At 44.9% G+C, this 22,207-nt stretch overlaps 1 protein-coding gene across 5 annotated transcripts in view; it reads left to right on the forward strand.

Annotated features, from left to right (window-relative positions):
- The window catches only part of CEP89 (centrosomal protein 89), a 73,618-nt gene that overhangs the window by 1,819 nt on the left and 49,592 nt on the right, over positions 1–22,207 (forward strand). For 3 of the 5 annotated variants that reach the window (XM_088830979.1, XM_055412331.2, XM_055412332.2), the window contains exons 2-4: positions 1,890–1,996; positions 10,232–10,390; positions 13,187–13,373. In XM_088830979.1, the coding sequence (XP_088687105.1) occupies positions 1,890–1,996; positions 10,232–10,390; positions 13,187–13,373 (453 nt within the window). Of the gene's footprint in view, positions 1–1,889; positions 2,006–10,231; positions 10,391–13,186; positions 13,374–22,207 lie in introns of those variants that run through there. The other 2 variants (XM_088830981.1, XM_088830980.1) reach the window with 2 other exon arrangements.

The following is a 22,207-nucleotide window of genomic DNA, read 5'->3' on the forward strand; positions in this document are numbered from 1 at the left end:
CCAGGGAAGGGGCAGCAAAGTCAGCCCGGAGAGTTGACTTGGGCCTTCGGAGGAATAAGGAAGGAGAATTCCAGGTGGGGAAAACAGCATATACAAAAGCCCGACAATGGATGAATCATTTGCTCTGTGGAAATGTGAAGGCAGTTTTGAGTGCTACAACATGGAGATACCCTTATAGGAGCGATGAGGAGGGCCGGCCATTGCTAGGAACCAGCTGACAGCAACCTTAGCAGCCTTCTGGGCCATGAGAATGCATTTCTCTGTCAACAGGAGAGGGACGCTGCCCACGGGAGTTTTCATGCTGGGTTGAGATAGGACCATCCTGTGTTTTAGAGACTGAAGCAGGAGAACCATAGTTAGGAAGTGATTATCGTGGTACAGGGGAGAAGCAGTCAGCCTACTCTAGGAGATTCACTCCATCAAAAAAACAAACAAAATTCACCCGGCCTTTTTGAAGGACCTACTGGATGCTCTCCCCTGGGGATTCAAAGGTGAAGAAAAGGCTTTTTTGTCCTTGAGCCTCTGCCAGGCAGTGAGGGGTAGGAGAGGCGGCAGATAAATGTATATCCTGGAGAATGGTGAGACACAGCGGTGGTGGCTCTGGAGCCCCTGCTCTCGGGGTTGGCTGTGCTCGTGGAACTGGGGGAGCGGGGGTGGGAAGGCTGCAGGAGACATTTGGAAGGTCTGCTCACCCCTCACTCCCAAAGGGTGCTCAGACCCCTGGCTGTTCCCCTTGGTTGCACCTCCCACTCCTTGGTACGCTGTGCCCATCCCAGCCTGACTAGTCTTTCCCAGGGCCAGTTTCAGTGGGTGCTTCTCACTAAGTCACAAGATCTGCTTAGTCCGGTATCAAAACTCTTAGATGGAAATAGTCTTCACTGTGCCCGCAGCCAGCTTTCTAGCTGCTTCATCTCAGATGCCTGTGTACTCTGTAGTGAACTGGAGTATTTATTTTCACCGCGCTGTCACTAATGTCTTGCTTCATCCCTTTGCCCTTTGTTCATGTTGCTCCCTCCTCCTGGAATGTCTTCCTATCCCATTTCCTAAATGTGAAAGCAGTGGGCATCTTCGAAGACCCCGTCTAAATGCTCTGAGATTTTCTCCAACAGGACGTCAATGGTCCCCTTGTTGGCCTCAGACCTGAGGGAGCCCTTCTCTCCCTGGGTCACCTCAGCACATTGTCTTTACCGCTCCCGTGGTGCGTTCCATAATTCTGTGTTGCATTATAAACAGCTGGGTGTTTTTCCTCTGCACTTTCCCTCCTTAAGGATGAGGACCAGGTTTCTTCAGTGCTGTCATGGCATTTTGCCTTTAGTAGGCTCACACGAATGGCTGGTGCATAGAAAATGAAGATTAGGCTACACTCGCAGACAGCCCTGCCCAAAGCTGGGTTGTCTGACTTTCATTGTGTGTAGGAACCTGTGTTTGTTACTCTGCATCTTGAAGATAAACGACCTAAAATCCTTATTAAGCCTTTACCAGGTGTTAGGCAGTGTGCTAAGTGCCAGAGTTCCAGGGTTGATAAAGACAAGCAGGTTGTCTCAGGAAGCTTCTATTCTGTGGGAGGGAAGGGAGTGGGCAGCAAGTGAGTAGGGGCAGCAGGGGCAGTGCTGGGAGCCAACTGGGGTGCTGGAGGGTGACTCTGGGTCATCGTTGGGGAAGCTGTTCTTAGGAAGGAAGGATGAGAGGGCCCCACAGTGGGCAGCTCCCCAGGTGGGCACGCTTGCCTGGCTAGATAGGGATGGAAGATGGTGGGGGGAGGATTGGGCCTTCTGATGGGACTAGATCCCTAGGTGAGCAGGACAGGTGTCCCCTCTCAGACCCAGGGAGGGCTGGTCACAGGACCTAGAGATGATCCCGCTGACCTCTGCCGGGTTTCATTTGCACAGAAGCACATCATCCATGGCCTTCTCCCTGCAGCCAGCATCGCACCGAAGCCTGCTGTGCCCCGCACACCCCCTCCGCGCAGCCCCAACCCCTCTCCAGAGAGACCAAGGTGAGTCAGGTGAGCAGGCACCAAGTCGCCCCTAAGCTCAGCCACCAAGTGCTGGGTCCCGGAGCTGTTAAACGGGTAAGAAAATCAAAAGTAGAGTGATTAGGATCATGTCCTTTGAAATGCTATCCTGGTTCCATAATGAAGCGCTTCATGTGGTTTCTCCGTGGGATCATGGTCTGTGGACCATCAGGTCTGTGGTGTTCTCACTTTCCCGCCAGGCTTCTTTGTCCATGGGATTCTCCAGGCAAAAATACTGGAGTGGGTTGCCATTTCCTCCTCCAAAGCAAATTTTCAAAATAGAAAGCACTAAAGCCCAAACATTTAGGTGGATAGTATACTTTAAACTATGCACATGATTTTCTTTTTAAATTCAAGTCTGCCATTCAGAAGAACTGCTTTGCAGGAAGAAAGGAGAAGCAAGTTCACTTGCCAGAGCCTGGGATTCCCCCTCCTCCAGTGCTCCTGTCACACCAGAGAACAGACTTTCTTTTGTACTTAAGGCCCCTGCCTGTGTCCTCTTAAGATTTTGGACACAGAAGAATTGTAGATTATTCATAAAATGCGTGGATGCGTGGCTTTAACTCTTAACAATGAGAGAGAAGTTTATTCAAGGGTAGTACCTTTTTAGTGTTCTTTGAAACTGGAAATACTGTATGCCTCCTGATAATAAACACTTCAAAGTATTTCTGTGCTGACTCGCATCAGTTGTGTCCGACTCTTTTGCGACCTCTTGGACTGTAGCTCGCCAGGCTCCTCTGTCTAGGGATTTTCCAGACAAGAATACTGGAGTGGGTTGCCATGCCCTTTTCCCAGAGATCTTCCCAACACAGGGATCAACCCTCATCTCTCATGTCTCTTGTATTGGCAGGCGGGTTCTTTACCACTAGCAACACCTGGGAAGCGAAGTATTTTTAGTGTCTGTTTTTTCCTTCAGTGCAATCTTGATAACAAGAGTAGCCATTTATTAGTGTTTATTTTGCGCCAAGGACTCTGGTTAGAGCTTAAGAAGCCTTGTCTCATATCATCCTCTCAAACCTGGGAGAGAGGTCCTGTTGGCGGCTCTGTTTTGATTCAGGTGTTAGTCATTGACCTAGAGCCTCGTGGTTGGTGGGTGGTCGCGTTGCTGTGATGGTTTGTAGGTTTGTCTGGCTCTTCAGTTTTTGTGGGAACAACCCTTAAGTTGTGTCCTTAGAACCTAAACGGTTTTGGAGACTTCCCTGGTGGTCCAGCATCTAAGACTCTGTGCTCCCAATGCAGGGGGCCCAGGTTCAATCCCTAGTCAGAGAACTAGATCCTACGTTTTGTAACTAAGAACTGGCACAGCCAAATAAATGCAAAAAAAAAGAACTTAAATGTTTATGTAGCAGCCGTATTCTGGACTGTAATATTTTTATAAGTCCCAAATAATCAACATGGTTTTGGTAAATCTGGGCTATTTCTAGACAATTTTTTTTTTCTGAAAACACATTCAAATTAATGTTATTCCACGGGCATTATTCCAGTTTGCACCTAGTGTAACAGTGTAAGAATTTTCTATTTCCTCCTTCCCATCCTGTACTACTGTTGCACATTTTATTCTGTATGTTATAAATCCCAAAGCATATTGTTCTTATTTCTGCTTTAGACAGTCTTTTATCTTTCTTAAAGCAGTTTTATGATATCAGTTCAGTTCAGTCGCTCAGTCGTGTCCGACTCTTTGTGACCCATAATGGACATATAATCTGTGCATATTTAAAATGAATACTTTGATAAGTTTTGATGTACGTTTATACCCGTGAGACCATCACCATCACTCTCAAGATAATTGCGGTCTCTGTCTTCCCCTCCAGTTTCCTTGTGCCGCTCTGTTATTCCTCCCTCCTTCCGCTCTCTCAGTTCCCACCTGTCAGCCCCACCCTCCCAGGCAGCCATCCATCTGCTTTCTGTCTCTATAGATTAGTCTATATTTTCTAGTATTTTATAGAATCGGAATTACACGAAACAATTATGCTGATTTCTTACACTCGGCATAATTATTTTGAGATTCATCCATATTGTGAAAATCAGGAATTCATCCTTTTAATTGCTGAATGGCATTCCATTAAGTGAATATGCAACTGTCTGTCCTTTCACCTGTCTATTCAGCAACTGGTGGGCTGAATCTCTGTTTTTGGCTACTAGAAATAAAGCTGCTATGAATATTTGTGCATGAATCTTTGGCCCTGTGCTTTCATTTCTCTTGTGAAAATATCTAGGAATCGAGTGACTGAATCATATAGTTGTTGCTGTTCACTTGCTAAGTCGTGTCTGACTCTTTACAACCCCACTGACTGCAGCACACCAGGCTCCTTTGCCCTCTGCCTCTTGGAATTTTCTCAAATTCATGTCCACTGAGTCAGTAATGCTGTCTAACCATCTCATCCTCTGCCGTCCCCTTCTGCTTTTGCCTTCCCTCTTTCCCAGCAGGGTCTTTTTCAATGAGTCGGCTCTTCATATCAGGTGGCCAAAGTATTGGAACTTTAGCTTCAGCATCAGTCCTTCTAGTGAATATTCAGGGTTGATTTCTTTTAGGATTGACTGGTTTGATCTCCTTGCAGTCCAAGGGCCTATTTAGTCCTCTCCAACAGCGCAATTCAAAAATATCCCTTTTTTACCACTCAGCCTTCTTTATGATCCAACTTTCACATCCGTACATGACTACTGGAAAGACCATAGCTTTGACTATACGGACCTTTGTCAGCAAAGTGATGTCTTTGCTTTTTAATAGGCAGACTAGTTTTGTCATAGCTTTCCTTCCAAGGAGACAGTGTCTTTTAATTTCATGGCTGCAGTCACCATCTGCAGTGATTTTAGAGCCAAAGAAAATAAAATCTGCCACTACTTTCGCTTTTCCCCCTTCCATTTCCCATGAAGTGATGGGACTGGATGCCATGATCTTGGTTTTTTGAATGTTGACTTTCAAGCCAGCTTTTTCGCTTTCATCTTTCCCACTCATCAGGAGGCTCTTTAGTTCCTCTTCACTTTCTGCCGTTAGAGTGGTGTCATCTGCATATCTGAGGTTGTTGATGTTTCTGCCAGCAATCTTGATTCCAACTTGTGATTCATCCAGCCTGGCATTTCCCATGATGTACTCTGCGTGTAAGTTAAATAAGCAGGATGGCAATATACAGCCTTGACGTACTCCTTTCCTAATTTGGAACCAGTCAGTTGTTCCATGTCCAGTTCTAGCTGTCCCTTCTCGACCTGCACACAGGTTTCTCAGGAGACAGGTAAGGTCTGGTATTCTCATCTGTTGAAGAATTTTCCAGTTTGTTGTGATGCACACAGCCCAAAGCTTTAGCGTAGTCAGGATATATTTAACCTATTAAGAAACTGCCAAGTGAGTGAAAGTGAAGTCGCTCAGTCGTGTCCGACTTTTGCGACCCCGTGGACTGTAGCCCACCAGGCTCCTCCATCCATGGGATTCTTCAGGCAAGAATACCGGAGTGGGTTGCCGTTCCCTTCTCCAACTATTTCCCAAATTATTTTTCTATGTATGGTCCTACCAGCACAGTGTGAGTTTCCATTTCTTCATATCCTTACCAACACTTGGTTTGGTCAGGTGTGTGTGTGTGTGTGTGTGGTTTTATAACTTTGTTTGACGATTAGGTATTAGTTCTCGTTCATGTTGACTGTATGAGTTTTTTATAATCTTTTAAAAAAATATTTATTTGGTTGCACAGGATCTTCATTGCATCACATGGGATATTTCATTGTGGTCACAGACTCTGTAGTTGCAGCAGTCGGCACGTGGGCTTAGTTGCCATGTGGCTTGTGGGATCTTCATGACCTGACCAAGGATAAAACCTGTGTCCCCTGCGTTGCAAGGTGGATTGTTAGCTACTGGACCACCAGGAAAGTCCCCTGTTCGTAGGTTTTTGAAGGTGGTGACAGGTGCATAGGTACCAATGTCCAGAGCTTGTTTGGTGAATCTTTATCTCCATTAGGCCTTCTGGACAACCACACTGATAAAGCATAGGACCTTCCTTATCCCTTCAGTCCAGACAGTTCTGTTGAGCCTGGAGTCAATGCGTACATCTGTATCGTTCCTGTCAACTTCCTGGAAAATTCCTGGATCTCTTCAAGGGTTCCCAGGGCCACCTTTCTTGAAGCTTGTCTCCTGGATGTGCCTGTGAATGCTGGTGGGTTACTCTCTGGTCACCACCTCGTTGATCGCAGACTGGCCTCTTCTGCTCGCCATCTCTCTTTGTGGGAGCCATTGTGCCAGGTCCGGGTTGGAGGGATCGTCTTGGCCAATCTTGGACACTGTAGTAGGTGTGTGGTGGTGTCCTTATGGTTTTATTTAGCATTTCTCTACTAATTAATTGTGCTGAGCATCTTTTCATGTGCTCATTTGCCCTTGTATAACTTTCTTGGTAAAGTATCTGTTAACATCTTTTGCCCACTTTAAAAAATTGAATTGTTTTTCTGTTCAGTTCCATTCAGTCGCTCAGTCGTGTCCAGCTCTTTGTGACCTCATGGACTGCAGCACGCCGGGCTTCCCTGTCCATCACCAACTCCCAGAGCTTGCTCAAACCCATGTCCTTCGAGTCAGTGATGCCATCCAACCACCTCCTCTTCTGTTGTCCCCTTCTCCTCCTGCCCTCAATCTTTCCCGGCATCAGGGTCTTTTCTAATGAGTGGCTCTTTCCATCAGGTGGCCAAAGTATTGGTGCTTCAGTTTCGGCATCAGTCCTTCCAGTGATTATTCAGGACTGATTTCCTTCAGGATTGACTGTTACTGAATATGAAATAGGTTCTTTATCAAATACATGATTTGCAAATATTTTTTTCTCATCCGTGGCTTGTCTTTTCATTTTCTTAACAATTTTGCAGAGAGCAGAAATTCTTAATGTTTATGAAGTTCAACTTGTCAACTTTTTCTTTTATAAATCATGATTTCAGTACCATAGCTAAGAAATATTTGCCTACCCAAGGTCGTAAAGCAATTTCTACTATAGTTTCTTCTAGATGTTTTATGCTTTTAGCCTTTACATTTAGGTCTGTGATGCATTTTGAGTTAATTTCTGTATATGGTGTGCAAGGTATGGATTCAAGTTCACTTTTAAAAAAATATAATTCCATTGTGTTTATTTATTTTTTTTAATGTTTTTATTTACTTATTTATTTTTGGCAGCATTGGGTCTTCGTTTCAGCAGACAGGATCTTTTTTTGTTGCAGCGTGCAGGCTTCTCTCTAGCTGTGGCACATGCCCGAGCGAGCTCCAGAGCACGTGGGCTCAGTAGTTACAGTTCAAGAGCTTAGATGCATGTGGGATCTTAGTTCCCCAACCAGGGATTGAACCTTCATCCCCTGCATTGGAAGATGGATTCTTAACTACTGGACCACCAGGGAAGTCTTTTTTGCATGTGGATAGCCAGTTGTTCCAGCACCATTTGATGAAAGTTATTTATTGGGCATGTAACTAATTATACCAAAACTTAGTGGCTTTTTTGTTTGTTTGTTTCTGCCATGCCGAGCAGCTTGTGGGATCTTAGTTCCCTGAACCGGGATTGAATCCAGGCCCTTAGCAGTGAATGTGAGGAGTCCTAAGCACTGAACTGCCAGAGAATTCCCAAAACATGAAACAAAACCTTTTTTAATCTCAGGTCTTACTATTCTCTTTTTTTTTTTTTCCCCTCTGTGTTTCATTTTGGTTATTTTCTATTGTTTTACCTTCAAGTTTCACTAATTTTTCTGCAATATGTAACCTAACTGTTAATCCCATCCGGTGTAATTTCCATCTCCTGAAGTTCGGGTCTTTTTAATAATATTCCATGTCCCTGCTTAGCTTTTTGAACATATGAAACAAAATTATAATAACCGTCTTAATGTCTGTCTCTGCTGCTTCTAACGTGAGTTCAGTTCTGGATGGGTTTTGATTGATTATTCTCTTCATTTTAGGTCACGTTTTTCTGTCTCTTTGCATGTCTGGTTATCTTTGATTGCATGCTAGACGCTGTTATGAGTTTCATCTTGCTGAGTACTGGATATTTTTGTATTCCTGTAAGTCTAGTTGAATTTTGCTCTGGGATACAGTTAAATTACTTGGAACTGATCTTTTGGGTCTGCTTTTATGCCTTGTTAGGCAGGGTCAGATCAGTTTTCAGTCTAGGCCTGTTCATTCTCCACTACTTTTAGAGTGCTATACACAGTGTCCCCTGAATTACAGTGTTTTCCCGTCTGTCTGGTGGGAACAGGCACTGTCCGCAGCCATGTGTAAGCACCTGACTCAGTTCCTCTAGTCCTCCTGGATGGGTCTCCCCGCGCCCTGGGCTGTGTCCTCGCACTCATGCACTGAGGAGCATTTTGCTGAGCTCCCGGTGGGGCCTTCTGCAGGTTTCTGGAGTTCTCTCAGTTCAGCTCTCTTCTCTTTGGTACTCTATCCTGCAGATTCTATCTGCCCTGGTGTTTGCTGACTCTCCACTCCATTCCCACAACTCAAAAGAGTCTGCCCAGCTCCACCTTATTTCCTCCTCTCTATGCTGTAACCTGGACATTCTCTCAGGCAGTAAGCTGGGACACTTAATTGTTTATTTTGATTTTTCAGGTGGGAGGGTAAACATGTTATTCTGTCTTTCCTCTATTATAGGGCTTCCCTGGTCGTTCAGATGGTAAAGAATCTGCCTGCAGTGCAGGAGATTCAGGTTTGATCCCTGGGTTGGAAAGATCCCCTGGAGAAAGGAATGGCTGCCCACTCCAGTATTCTTGCCTGGAGAATTGCACGGGCAGAGGAGCCCGGCAGGCTATAGTCCATGGAGTTGCAAAGAGTCAGACACGACTGAGTGACTAACACTTTCACACTTTCCTGTATTGTTCAGTTCAGTTCAGTCGCTCAGTCGTGTCTGACTCTTTGCAAACCCATGAACTGCAGTACACCAGGCCTCCCTGTCCGTCACCAACTCCTGGAGTCTACCCAAACCCATGTCCATAGAGTTGGTGATGCCATCCAACCACCTCATCCTCTGTCGTCCCTTTCTCCTCCTGCCCTCAATCTTCCCAGCATCAGGGTCTTTTCAAATGAATCAGCTCTTCGCATCAGGTGGCCAAAGTATTGGAGTTTCAGCTTCAACACCAGTCCTTCCAGGACTGATCTCCTTTAGGATGGACTGATCTCCTTTTAGGATGGACTGGTCACCCAGGACTGATCTCCTTTAGGATGGACTGGTTGGATCTCCTTGCAGTCCAAGGGACTCTCAAGAGTCTTCTCCAACACCACAGTTCAAAAGCATCGATTCTTCGGCGCTCAGCTTTCTTTATAGTCCAGCTCTCACATCCTACATGACCACTGGAAAAACCATAGCCTTGACTAGATGTACCTTTGTTGCAGAGTAATGTCTGCTTTTTAATATGCTGTCTAGGATGGTCATAACTTTCCTTCCAAGGAGTAAGCGTCTTTTAATTTCATGGCTTCAGTCACCATCTGCAGTGATTTTGGAGCCCAGAAAAATAGTCAGCCACTGTTTCCACTGTCTCCCCATCTATTTACCATGAAGTGATGGGACCAGATGCCATGATCTTAGTTTTCTGAATGTTGAACTTGAAGCCAACTTTTTCACTCTCCTCTTTCACTTTCATCAAGAGGCTCTTTAGTTCTTCACTTTCTGCCATAAGGGTGGTGTCATCTGCATATCTGAGGTTATTGATATTTCTCCCAGCAATCTTGATTCCAGCTTGTGCTTCCTCCAGCCCAGCGTTTCTCATGATGTACTCTGCATATAAGTTAAATAAGCAGGGTGACAATATACAGCCTTGACATACTCCTTTTCCTATTTGGAACCAGTCTGTTGTTCCATGTCCTGTATTATAGTTTTGAATAATTTGCAAGACTTTCAAATTCCTTTTCATTTCTTTTATATCTTTTTATTTCTCTCTCTTTTTTTTTTTCCATTCCGATCTTTCATTCTAATCGGAACACTACCTGATTATAGACTGCTTGGATCACAGACCTGGTTTCATCTTCCATCAGCTAGGAAAGCTTAGACAAGTCATTGAATGTCTGTGAAGAACGGAGATGACAATATTATCTGTTCATGCAGGTGCTGTGAGAAGGAAGCAGTGGCACACAGCCAGTTCATTGCAGGCGTGTAGTCAGTAGATACACTCTGAACACTGTGGAGCTGAAAATAAACCTTGATTGAGTCACGTGTCCTATTGTTCAACCTTCAGCTTGAGGGTTCGTGTCTCACTGGCTCACTGGGGTGATCTTGTCCACAGGTCTGCTCTGGCCGCAGCCATTCTCGCGACGACACTGACTGGCCGGACCGTTGCCATTCCTCAGCCTCGCCGGAGATCCCACTCTGAGAGCGACATGACCTACATGGAAAAGGACAGTTTGATCGAGCCGTACGCCACCACCTCAGAGCTGAGGCATCAGTAAGGACCGTGTCCCGGGCTCGGCTTCCTCTCAGGGCAGACGGGGAGCAGCTTTGCGGTGTGTGTGTGCGCGTGTGGTTGTGACTAGAGCTTAGCACGCAGGTTTTCATCACCAGTGTCAAAGAAATAGTGTCCTGGAACATTAATCAGTCTTGAATTGTATCCAGATTTTCTCCAGAGTGGATCTTGTTAAATTATAGCTTATGAAGACACCGGTTGCTTTCATGGCAGCACCGAGCCAGTGAATTCACTGTTGCTTTTAGCCATAACCTTAGATGGTGAGAGTTGTTAGTCACAGCTTTTCATGAGTGTCCTTTCTGAATGGTCACACTGTTGAATTTACCTTTGTTGATGCCTGTACTGTAACCTTTCTTCTTTAACATCATTCTCTCTATTGCTTGAGCTGGGTTAGAGCTGACATAGGGCTAAGGATCAGGAAGGTTTCCTCCCAAGGGAGGAGGCATTGGGGAAGAGCTGTGCGATGGACAGGAACCAGCGGGGAATGGCCTGAGGGCTGGGAGTTGACCAGCATGGGGCAGGGATGAGCTTTTTCAACAGAGAAGAGGGAGTATGACACATGTAAGCATCTGAAGGGGAGGATATTTGTGGCTGGGAGGAGTCAGGTGAGGTAGGGAGTCATCTGAGATGGTGCTGGTGGAGTGGGAAGGCTAGGGGACCTTTGGCATCCTATTCCAAGGTTTGGTGTCTCCCCGAGGATTAGTGAGAAGACACTTTAAGGGCTCATGGGGTTGGAGTGGGCAATACATCACCAGATTGGACTTTTATCTGCCATGTTTATTCAATTTTGATATTTGAGGTTTTTTTTTTTAAACATACGAAAAAATTCTGTATTTTTTAGGTAGTAAAAAGTATCAGTGTTTGTAGTTCTGACATTATTGTCGAATCTAGAAAGATTTTCCTTATTGCAACGTTATACAAATGCTCATATATTTCCTTCTAGGATGTTGTTGGTTTAGTCGCTAAGTCGTGTCCCACTCTTGCAACCCCATGGACTGTAGCCTGCCAGGCTCCTCTGTCCATGTGGTTTTCCTGGCAAGAATACTGGAGTGGGTTGCCATTTCCTTCTCCAGGGGATCTTCCAGACCCAGGAATTGAACCTGGGACTCCTGCATCGCAGGTGGATTCCGGTATCGCAGGTGGATTCTTTACTGACTGAGCTACACTAGGATGTGTTTACACTTTTGGTTTTTGCATTTTAATCTTGATTCCATTTTTGAGATGTTTGAATATAGCCTGTTTTTTTCCTGCTGAGAATTTATACTTTGGCTGAGTAAGAGCTGAAGATGAGGAAGTGATTCTGAAATTCACTGGAAAGAATAATCAGATAAGACCATAAAAGGGTATCTGGAAGGGAAGAATATTGACTCGGGGAGGGCTGCGTTAGCCCCATCATATTTTCAGACATATCCTGAAGTAGTTGAAAGAGTGCTGGATCAGCAATAAGAGGTGCACGAGAATGCCCTGAGGTGAGCCTAGTGTTTGCAGGCGTATTGAATCTCCAATAAAGGCAGCCCACAGACCAAAGGGAGAGGACAGGATTCAACAGTTTATTCATTAGCAGCATGAGAAAAACATCAGGTTTCAGCCTTGCGTAACTCATGCACCGAAACAAAGCCCTATTGAATGAAAGGCTTAATTTGTATATACATAGAAATAAGATCTCAAAGTCCTATATCCAGTCCAATCAAACCTCTCAGAGGGAGATGACTACTGTTTACTTCTGAGCTAAGAATTTGGAAGGTTAAAAAATTTTTTTATTTTTAAATCATCTGTATGTTAAAAACATGTGCATAGCCAAAATAAAATCAAAAGAATTGGGGAAATATTTCTGGTAACTACAAAGTCAGAGTTTTAATTTTTGTAGGTGGAAAAGTTCATTTCAAATCGGAATGGATGTACTAGAATCAGAGTAGATGAAGGGACAAAGGACATGAGCAGACAATTCATAATAGAAGAACCAAGACACATACAAATATGTGGAAAAACACACATTCTCAGTAAGAAAGGCACATTTTTCTGTGAGGTTTACATTCTTTGGGTTTCTCTTGTGGTTCAGCTGGTAAAGAATCCATCTGCATTGTGGGAGACCTGGGTTCGATCCCTGGTTTGGGAAGATCCCCTGGAGAAGGGAAAGGCTACCCACTCCAGTATTCTGGCCTGGAGAATTCCATGGACTGTAGAGTCCATGGGGTTGCAAAGAGTCAGACACAATTGAGCGAGTTTCACTTCACTTACATTCTTTTGGCAAGTTTTAGACAATTATTACTGACATAGTCACAGGTTGGGGAAGTGATTCTGTGTGGATGCATGTGGACCTGTGAAATGTTCATACTGCTTGACTCAGCCTTTCTCCATATGGTTGTTTTATGGGATGAATCCTCAATACAGAAGAGATTGTGCGTTGATGTTCATTGCAGAGCTGTTTGTGTCGGTAAAGTCTGGGGCGGAGGGGACCCTAAGTAAGGGGAATAGCTGACTGAACTGATGTATCTACTCAAGTCTGACTTTAAAAACTTATTAACAAGGAGGCAAATTGTATATGTATACAGTGATTATAACTATAAAAATCTAGGTGAAAAACTGGAAAGAAATTCTATCAGCGTACAAAGAGATGGAACAGTGCGTGGTTTCACCCTTTAGCTTCTGCCTGCTTTGTCGTGGTTATAATACGGCACAGTGGGACTTGGAGGCAGTGCATTTACCACATGTCTGTAAACCAGTGTGAGGTGTTAAGTGGCTTGTTCTTTCATCTTGCTCTTGAATGTTCTAACACAGACCACACTGGCAGAATGAAGCAGGAAGAAGATCTTCTCTGCCATCCTTTGAGATGCTGGACTACGAGGAGGACGAGGACACTGACTCGCACCTGTCCTCCAGCCGCAGGCAGTCTGGAGACACCAGTGCTTGCAAGGAAGAGGGGAGTCTCAGCGACGCCATGTATGCCGCGCCACACAGAAACCAGGTGCTTGCCGCGTTCCAGCGTTTCTTCTACACCTTTACGTTAACTCACAGGAAAGTGTGCCAAGTGCGTTAGAAAATAGGTCCCTTTTCTCTCTTCGGCTGTTAATGGCTTGCTGTTTGGGGGCTTATTTTTTATCATTGGTCCAGTCTCACTTTCTACCTTATTAGGCTAAAATTTAAAGCTTTATCTTTCAAGACAAGTCCTTCAGAAACAGAGAGAAACATCTTCACGTCTTTAATGTAGGTTTCCATCCAATGCTCGTCATCCTGCTCTTTCCTTGACTCCCCTCACCCTGAGCTAATTTTCCTATCACTTTTCCGTATGTGTATGTTGCAGTGTTTCTTCCAGCTCATGCCTGACAAGGAGCATCATCACATGTCTCTCCACAGTAGCTGACATTCTTTGGGTGCATGTGTGAGTGCCTAGTTCAAGCTCTTACAAGCACTTATCTCTGGCTGTCTTGGTGACATAGGTTCTATTTCAGCCCTGTAGGGGGCTTCCCCGGTGGCTCAGATGGTAAAGAGTCTGCCTGCATTGTGGGAGACCCGGGTTTGATCCCTGGGTTGGGAATATGCCCTAGAGAAGAAATGGCAACCCACTTCAGTATTCTTACCTGGAAAATTCCATGGACAGAGAAGCCTGTCGGGCTACAGTCCACAGGGTTGCAAAGAGTCAGACATGACCAAGTGACTTCACATGTAGGGGAGCCGAGATACCTCTCTGGTTGAAGGAGCCCAGTTCTCCACCATTGCCCACATGCCCTGGTTTAAACTATTGTGTTCCCAGGGTTTTAAAAACTGGATAGCACCATTTCTTTAATGGCAAAAGACAGCACCATAATTTCATTTTCCTTTCTCTTTTTTTTTCTTTTTCACCATCACTGTAACATATTACTTGTAGTGACTCTACTTAAAGACTTGCAGTGTCAAACTATGTTCGTATTGATTTCATTTCTATTGATTATCCTCCACTCCTTTGAATTACATTTTAGATGGTCTTAGGGAAATTATTTTGTGGAATCCTTATGTATTTCAGAAACTAGCCATCACTTTCTAGCATATACAGACTTTAACATGCAGAGTTAGGCTTCCCCACAGCAAAGAGCCCACAAAGGTCTCCCGCAGGGCTCTGAAAGGCCTGTGTGAGCACCCACCGCCCCTCAAGGCTGCACACTGCCTGGCTGGTAGTTTGAACCCAGGTTATAGGTAGAGCTGTAGCACTCAACTCTTCTGGATATGTGACAGGAAAACTGGGAGTGAAGCTTGCTACCACATTTACCTGAGTGGAGAGAGATAACAGTGACCCCCACAAGCTCCTTTGTCATTAATCAAACATACAGTTTTATTTTTCAGGCCAGTGTGTCTTGGTGGCTCGAGGACCCATGTACAGTACAGAAATTTGTTTTAAAAATTTGAAAAGTAGAACAAGACAGCCAACAGTGTCAAGGATTGGGGAAGATGCAGAGGGGCTCTGGGAATGGAAGTTGGCACCACCATTGTTGGGGGGACTGTTTGATGCCATCTATTAAAGCTGAACAGGTGCATTTTCCATAGCCAGGCACCCCCACAGTTGAGACATAGAACGTAATGTAACACATTAGTGTTCTCATTCTCCAGGATTAGCAAGTACTGACAACTTATCTTTTTTTTTCTTTCTTCCAATTTTTAATAAAAGAAAATTATGGTTAGGGTTGAAATCTTTGTCTGCCATCTGCTTCATCCCTGGAAGGCCATCTCCTCCTGGATTTGGGATGTGTTCTGGAAGCCTGTTTTTATTCTTTTGCTGCAAATAAGTATCAGGAAACAAATGTGTTACTATATGCATATATATTTTAATTGTACAAAGGTCACCATACAGGAACCCATCTTTCCTCCTCTCAGCCTTGTAGTTTTTGAGTTGCATACACGTTAGTTTATTATCCGCTCACCTACTGGTGACCATTTAGATTATTCCATTGCGCACTTGATATGTGTACCTCACTGGTTGTTGCTAAATTGTTCACCAAAGCAGTAGTCCCCGTTTGCCTTCCCAGCAGCGGTGTGTGGATGCAGATCTTCACCTTTCTGCACATGCCAGCCAAGAGGACAGCCTTTCCTCATACAGCCCAGGAGCGGAGCCAGAGGTGGAGTGTTAGTGAGTGCAGTTGAAAGGTCTCATCATAACTTGCCGAGGAACGAATGAAAGGGCCCTGAAGCTGGAAAGGGATCTCAGTTTCCCACAGTCTCAGGATTAGTACCTCAAGGGCAAGAAGACACGTTGACTTTTTCTGAGCATTTGATATCTTCCCTGGTGGCTCTGTCGGTAAAGAATCAGCCTGTAACACAGGAGACCTGGGTTCGATCCCTGGGTCGGGAAGATTCCCCTAGAGAAGGGAATGACTACCCACTCCGGTATTCTTGCTTGGAGAATTCCATGGACAGAGGAGCCTAGCGGGCTACAGTCCTTGGAGTCACAGAGAGTTGGACACGGCTGAGTGGCTAACACACACACACACACAGGCACAGGCAGCTCACACATGCCATTTCATTTCCTTCACACCTGTGGGGGTCCGTGCGTGAGGGAACAGGATAAATGACTTGCCCGGGATCATCTAGCCCACCACCCAGTGGCAGAGGCGGCATTTGGATCAGGACAACCCATTTCTCCTGTTTAGAGTCAGAATTTGTGTTGACAGTCCTTGTGCCTGTCAAGACTGTCAGCTAGATGTAAAGATTTTTGTTTGTTTTTGAGGATACATATCTTTGAAGAGAATGGGTGTGTGTCACACATAAAACTGCTGTTTAATCACTAGATGGCACTAGCAGTGAAGGAGACACTGCCTATGGAGTATGTCTTAGTTTTTTAAGTATTATTTTTACTGTAGACACTTACTCCTTATTTGCTCCTTAATTTTGCTATAAGCGTTTTGTAATCTCAGGTAAATAATTTATGCCTTTACTCCTTTCAATCAAAGCTAGTAAGACAAGGACACAGACCAGCGCACATCAGGCAGTTTGGGTGTAAGTCTCTGCCTCACGCCTCTGTGTTTCAGGGTAGTTTGGGCAAACATCTTCGTGTGAAGGGTGCACCCGCCCAGAACTGGCCAGGCAAACGGAAAGCAAGTCTTGTTTTCAGCAGTTTTCTTGTTGGTGCCACAAAAAGTAAGGCTGGAGGGGAAGCGGGCTATGTGAATGTGTGGTCAGTTTGCACGATACGAGAACCCAGCAGCACGAGCAATGCCGGGGCATTCAGAGACCCGAGTCCAAGTCCCGGCTTCTCTGCTTCCCAGGTATATGACTTGGGAAGTCAGATAACCTCCCTGTGCCTCAGCGTCTCCATCCTGTAAAGGACTGTCAGCGTGGACACTGTCTTTGGGTCGGTAAAGAATTTGACACCTATTTGTCCAGCCTCTGATGAGTACCAGCCACGTGCTAGGACCTGGAGAATCAGTGCAAGGTCCCTAGTCCCACAATTAAGTTAATCCATTAGAATTATGATGAATGTTACAAAGGAAGAGAACTTGGTCACGTGGAACTGTATATAACCTTGCTGAGAGGATTGCCGAGAGTGACAGCAGAGAAGGGTTTACAGCCTTTCATCTCTCATTTGAGGTCACTTGATTTTTCTGCCTGATAACTTCTGTAGGTTCATCTTTATCTTTTGAGGTTCAGTAATTTCACAGGATTAACAGTGGTGTTTATTATTTTCTGTCCTTTTTTCCTGAAATTTAGTTTACCTAATTCTGAAGACACAGATTTTTCAGTCCCCTTTTTATTTTCTGGGAAACATTTCCTCCCCTCTTTTATTTTATCTCTGACTGTTCATTCCGTTCTCCTTTGGGAACACAAGATATGCATTTGTTGGATCTCCTTTATTGTCTTCCGTGTCTGATATATTTTCTCTGATCCCTTGTCCCTCCATTTTCTTCTCAACATCACTTTGTGTGATTTCCTCTGTGTACCCTCATCTCTGTCAGCGCTCCGTCAGTATGTTTTATGACTTCTTGCCACCCACTCCAGTATCCTTGCCTGGAGAATTTCATGGACAGAGGAACCTGGCAGACCCCAGTCCACGGGGTTGTAAAGCGACAAACATAACTGAGCGGCTGAGCATGCATACAGTATAACTTTACCTCTGTATTTATTTCATTTTGCCTTTTGCTTTTTTGAGTTCTGCTGATTTATGTCACACATTTTTCTGTGGCCTCGTCACTTTTTTTTTCTGTAAAAATATTTTTGTTTATTTATTGGGCTGCCCTGGGTCTTTGTTACAGCACAAGGGATCTTTAGTTGGGGCGTGTGGGATCTAGTTCCCTGACCAGGGATGAACCCGGGCCCCCTGCGTTGGGAGTGTGGAGTCTTAGCCTCTGGACCACCAGGAAGTCCTGCATTATCACTTTTCTTGACCTCCTGGATCTCTTCTTTTATCCCTCATGTCAGTCTGTGCTGTTTCTAGCTGCTTTGAGAGTACAGAGTTGGATTCTGGAGGGTAAAGGTGGGCTCTCTCAGCATCTCCCTTCAGCCTCACCCGCTCTCCCCTCTGCCCCGTGGGAATGACTATACGTCTCCTGGGACCGTCACATCCTTGCTGTCAGCGCACCCGTCGGAGGATCACTTCGAACCTTTGTACCTGTGACACTGTGTGACTGTCAGAGCGTCAGCATTCCTGAAGTCTGAGGAGGTTTGGCGGCTTCTGACATTCTCCCTCTCTTCCAAATTTCATAGGTTTGGTATCTGTGTTCTGGCCATTGACTAAGCTTGCTTTCTTTTCATTCTTTTAATTGATTTCAGTAGGTTTTAAGTGAGGAGAGTGTAGTCTGAATACCTGCTGAAATGAAGTGAAAGTCGCTCAGTTGTGTCTGACTCTTTGCGACTCCATGGACTTATATAGTCCCTGGAATTCTCCAGGCCAGAATACTGGAGTGGGTAGCCTTTCCCTTCTCCAGGGGATCTTCCCAACCCAGGCATTGAACCAGGTCTCCTGCATTGCAGGCGGATTCTTTACCAGCTGAGCTCCTAAGGAATCCCCTTATATACCTACTACCATTTTCAAATAGAAATCACCGATAAGATGTTATTAGAGCTCCTCTGTCACACATTCTTGCTGTTGGTGCGTTTGTGGATTTGCAGAACATTTTGTCATAAAATACCATGTATTCACTCATTTGTTCATTTATTCATCCAACCAACTACCCACAGACAGGTATCTGAGTGTCCACCGTATGCTTGGGTCCAGAGAGGAATCATTCGTGCAGGTGTGAACCAGTTATCTCTAGGAACTTCTGGAGACCAAGGAATAGTGGGGACTCTTGCTGCTGTGGTTGAAGATTAGGAGTGTCCCCCTTCTCTCTGCAGTTTTTAACTTTTAGTTTCTTTAAGGTTTTCTGTTACACAAGTATACATGAATTTCCATGTCTTATAAAAACATTTGATGCTGCTTTTAAGCAAACACCACCCCAACCCCTGCTGTTCCATCCCTCCTCTTCTCGCCAGGACAGGCCTCTGTGGTCACTTTGTGTCTGCATCATCTTCTTGCCTACAAATAATCAAATAGAAGGTTTAAATAATAGACATTTAACTCTCACATAACAAAATCAAAAGGTAGGTGATTCCAAAATTGTTTCAGCTGCCTATTGATCACAGGAGCCTGAAATTCCCCTGGCCTGCTCTTTGTGATCACCAGAGGCGGCCGGTTCTTCCCGCAGAGGAAGGAAGCGGGGCATGGTCCTTCAGGCAGTGCTGTGTTGATGACGGGGAACGTTTTTTCCATAAGCCTGCCAGCAGAACGCTCATTGGTCACATGCCCATCTCTTGACTGGTTACTGGCTAAGTAGAGAAGGATTACTGTGATTCGAGCCTACTTGCACCAAACAAAATCAGGGTTCTCTCAGCAAGGTAGAAAGCGGGGCACTGACTGCTGAGTGGGCGGGGCTGAGGGGCCTGCAGCCTCCCTGTCTGCATCTACACGCACACATCCCCACGGTTGGAGTGTATGGGTGTAGATCACTGACTCTGCTCTGTATGAGCTTGACCCCCGTTGGTGGCAGTAGAAGGCCAGGAGAACAGGTCAGGCACCAAGCTGTCACTCCCGCCGATTTCCAAAAGCCACTCAGAATGCACCCTGCCACGTTCCAGCAGTGAGGTCTCCTCCATCAGCAGTGAGGAAGCATGGGTCCACAAACATTTGTTTCGTTCACTGTAACATACCACACCAGGGGAGGTCCAGCATGTTGTGAGACCTACAGAGGTCCCACTGCAGGCCTGCACGGCCCCTCCACCTTACAAATCAGAGCTGCCTGCGGCCCCATCTCACACCCCCGAGCTACCTTGGTTCTCTGCACAGTCAGACCACACTCTTGTCTGGACTTCACCCCAAGGTGGAGCCAGCTGGACCCCTCTGCTGCTCTACCAGTCGTGTCTGTTTAGTGTGTCTTTGTGGCGGGGCTCTGACGTTGGCATCACTGATCTGAGGAGAGGCACCTGGGAAGGTGCCAGCTCTGTTTGGGGCTGGTCCTCTGCATCCCCAGGGTTCACCAGAGCTGGGTGCTATAGTCAGCTCACCCCATAGTCACAGGAATCTAGACACTGAGACATCCTTGCTGTGCTACCAGGTTTTCCAATACAGTACTTTCACCTCCAAGTCAGAAAAGATACCACAGACTGATTTTTGAACTGTGTAAGTGTGAAATCATGGAAGATGTATTATTTTACATCTGATTACATTTTTAGGTGTATACAAATTTAAAATCTTACCTTCCTGGTAAATTGAACAGTTTGTCACTCTAAAGTGATCCTCCCTATCTCTGAAAATGTGATCTGCCTTAAGGTCTTTTTCGTCTGATGTTCTCCATCTTTCTTTGATATTTGCATGGTCTATTTCTTTCTATCATTTAATTTTAACCTTCCTACATCCTTATGTTTAGCTGTGTTTTATAAACAGCATCTAGTTGTTTTTTCTTTTAAGTTTGCTGCTACTGCTAAGTCACTTCAGTCGTGTCCGACTCTGTGTGACCCCACAGATGGCAGTCCACCAGGCCCCCCGTCCCTGGGATTCTCCAGGCAAGAACACTGGAGTGGGTTGCCATTTCCTTCTCCAATGTGTGAAAGTGAAAGTGAAAATGAAGTCGCTCAGTCATGTCTGACTTGTAGCGACTCCATGGACTGCAGCCCATCAGGCTCCTCCGTCCATGGGATTTTCTAGGCAAGAGTACTGGAGTGGCTTGCCATTGCCGCCTTCTTCTTCTCTGGTAAACTTTTAAGTTTACCAAGATATAAGTCACATATTAATATCATACTATTTATCCATTTAAAGTGTACAATTTGGGACTTCTCTGGTGGTCCAGGGTTAAGACTCTGCACTTCCAACGCAGGGATGAGGGTTTGATCCCTGATTGGGGAACCAAGATCCCATATGTTGCACAACACCCCCCCCCAACAAAAAAAAAGGTTTATAATTCAATGCAGTATTTAGTTTTTGTTAACCAAATTTGACAAAATTTTCTTTCGTCTCTTTACTAGAGCTTTTGGTTCTTTTCTGTTTAATGTATTCATGGGTGTATTTGAGTTTAAATCTGTCGTTTCTGTTTTTCCTGCTTGTCCTGTTACTATGTATCTTTTTTCTTTCATTCTTTTGGATTGATGGATTTTTTAGTTCTATTTCTTTCCCCCAACTAGCTTAAAGTTATACTAGCTTTCTTTTTCCCCTAATAATCACCCTGTAAATTGTAGCATGTACATATTACTCTTTAAAATCCTAGTTAGTGTCCTCCCCAGGAGGAGGATGAAGGAGCTTAGGCCAGGGCTGCAGATGGATGCAGGAAAGGGCACTCCTGGCCCCTGGGATGGCAGCACTGTGCCTGGTGTGCCTGGCTTCCACCTCTCTCCCTTCAGTACCCAGACAATTTTTGTTTTAGTTACCCAGGTGATTTTCACACTCAGAAGTATTTGGTAGTTTTAACAGTGCTTTGCATTAAAACTTTAGAGTGTTTCTAGAATGTTGTCACAAATTCTTTAGGCTTAAATAAGCCTAGTATTCCATATACACAAAAGACACATAAGCTGTAACTGTACAGCTCAATGAATTTTCGCAAAGTAGCCTCCACCCAGATTAAAAGAAGAAGAATACTGCTAGACTACCAAAGTCCTTTGTGACTTGAGAAGAGTCACTGCTCCCCCCAGAGTTAACCACTGCCCTGACTCCAAGAGCAGATTCGATCTTAGAAAAATCAGATTCGTTTTGTCCTTCCCTGGTGGCTCAGATGGTAAAGAATCTGCCAGCAATACAGGAGACCTGGGTTTGATCCCTGGGTTGGGAAGATTCCCTGGAGGAGGGCATGGCAACCCTCTCCAGTATTCTTGCCTGGAGAATCCCATGGACAGAGGAACCTGGTGGGCTACAGTCCATGGGGTTGCAAAGAATTTGGACACAACTGAGCGACTAAGCACACAGCACATTCTAAAGATTCTATGACTTTAATCATACATTATGTATGCTTTGGAGTTTTTGAGAGTCCTCTGTCATTGTGTGTGGTAGTTGTTGGTTCATTCTTATTGCTGTGTGATAGCCCATGGGACAGCTATAACATTCAATAACTTATTTACTCTACTAAGGGTAGATATTTGGTTGTTTCCAGTTTGGAGCTTTTAGGAGGAGTGCTCTATAAACATTCATGTGTGGTGGGTATGTACCACTTATATATACTGATGAGTGGTGTATATATAATCATAAGGCATAATCAGCCATCAGGTATGATCAGCCTTCGTACTAGTAGATACTAACAAGCAGTTTTCCATAATAGGGTATCGTTATGATGGTATTTGGGCTTCCCTTGGTGGCTCAGCTAGTAAAGAATCAGC

This window comes from Moschus berezovskii, chromosome 22 (assembly GCF_049115385.1).
Source record: "Moschus berezovskii isolate FMDL1 chromosome 22, NW_MosBer_1.0, whole genome shotgun sequence".
NCBI lineage: Eukaryota > Metazoa > Chordata > Mammalia > Artiodactyla > Moschidae > Moschus > Moschus berezovskii.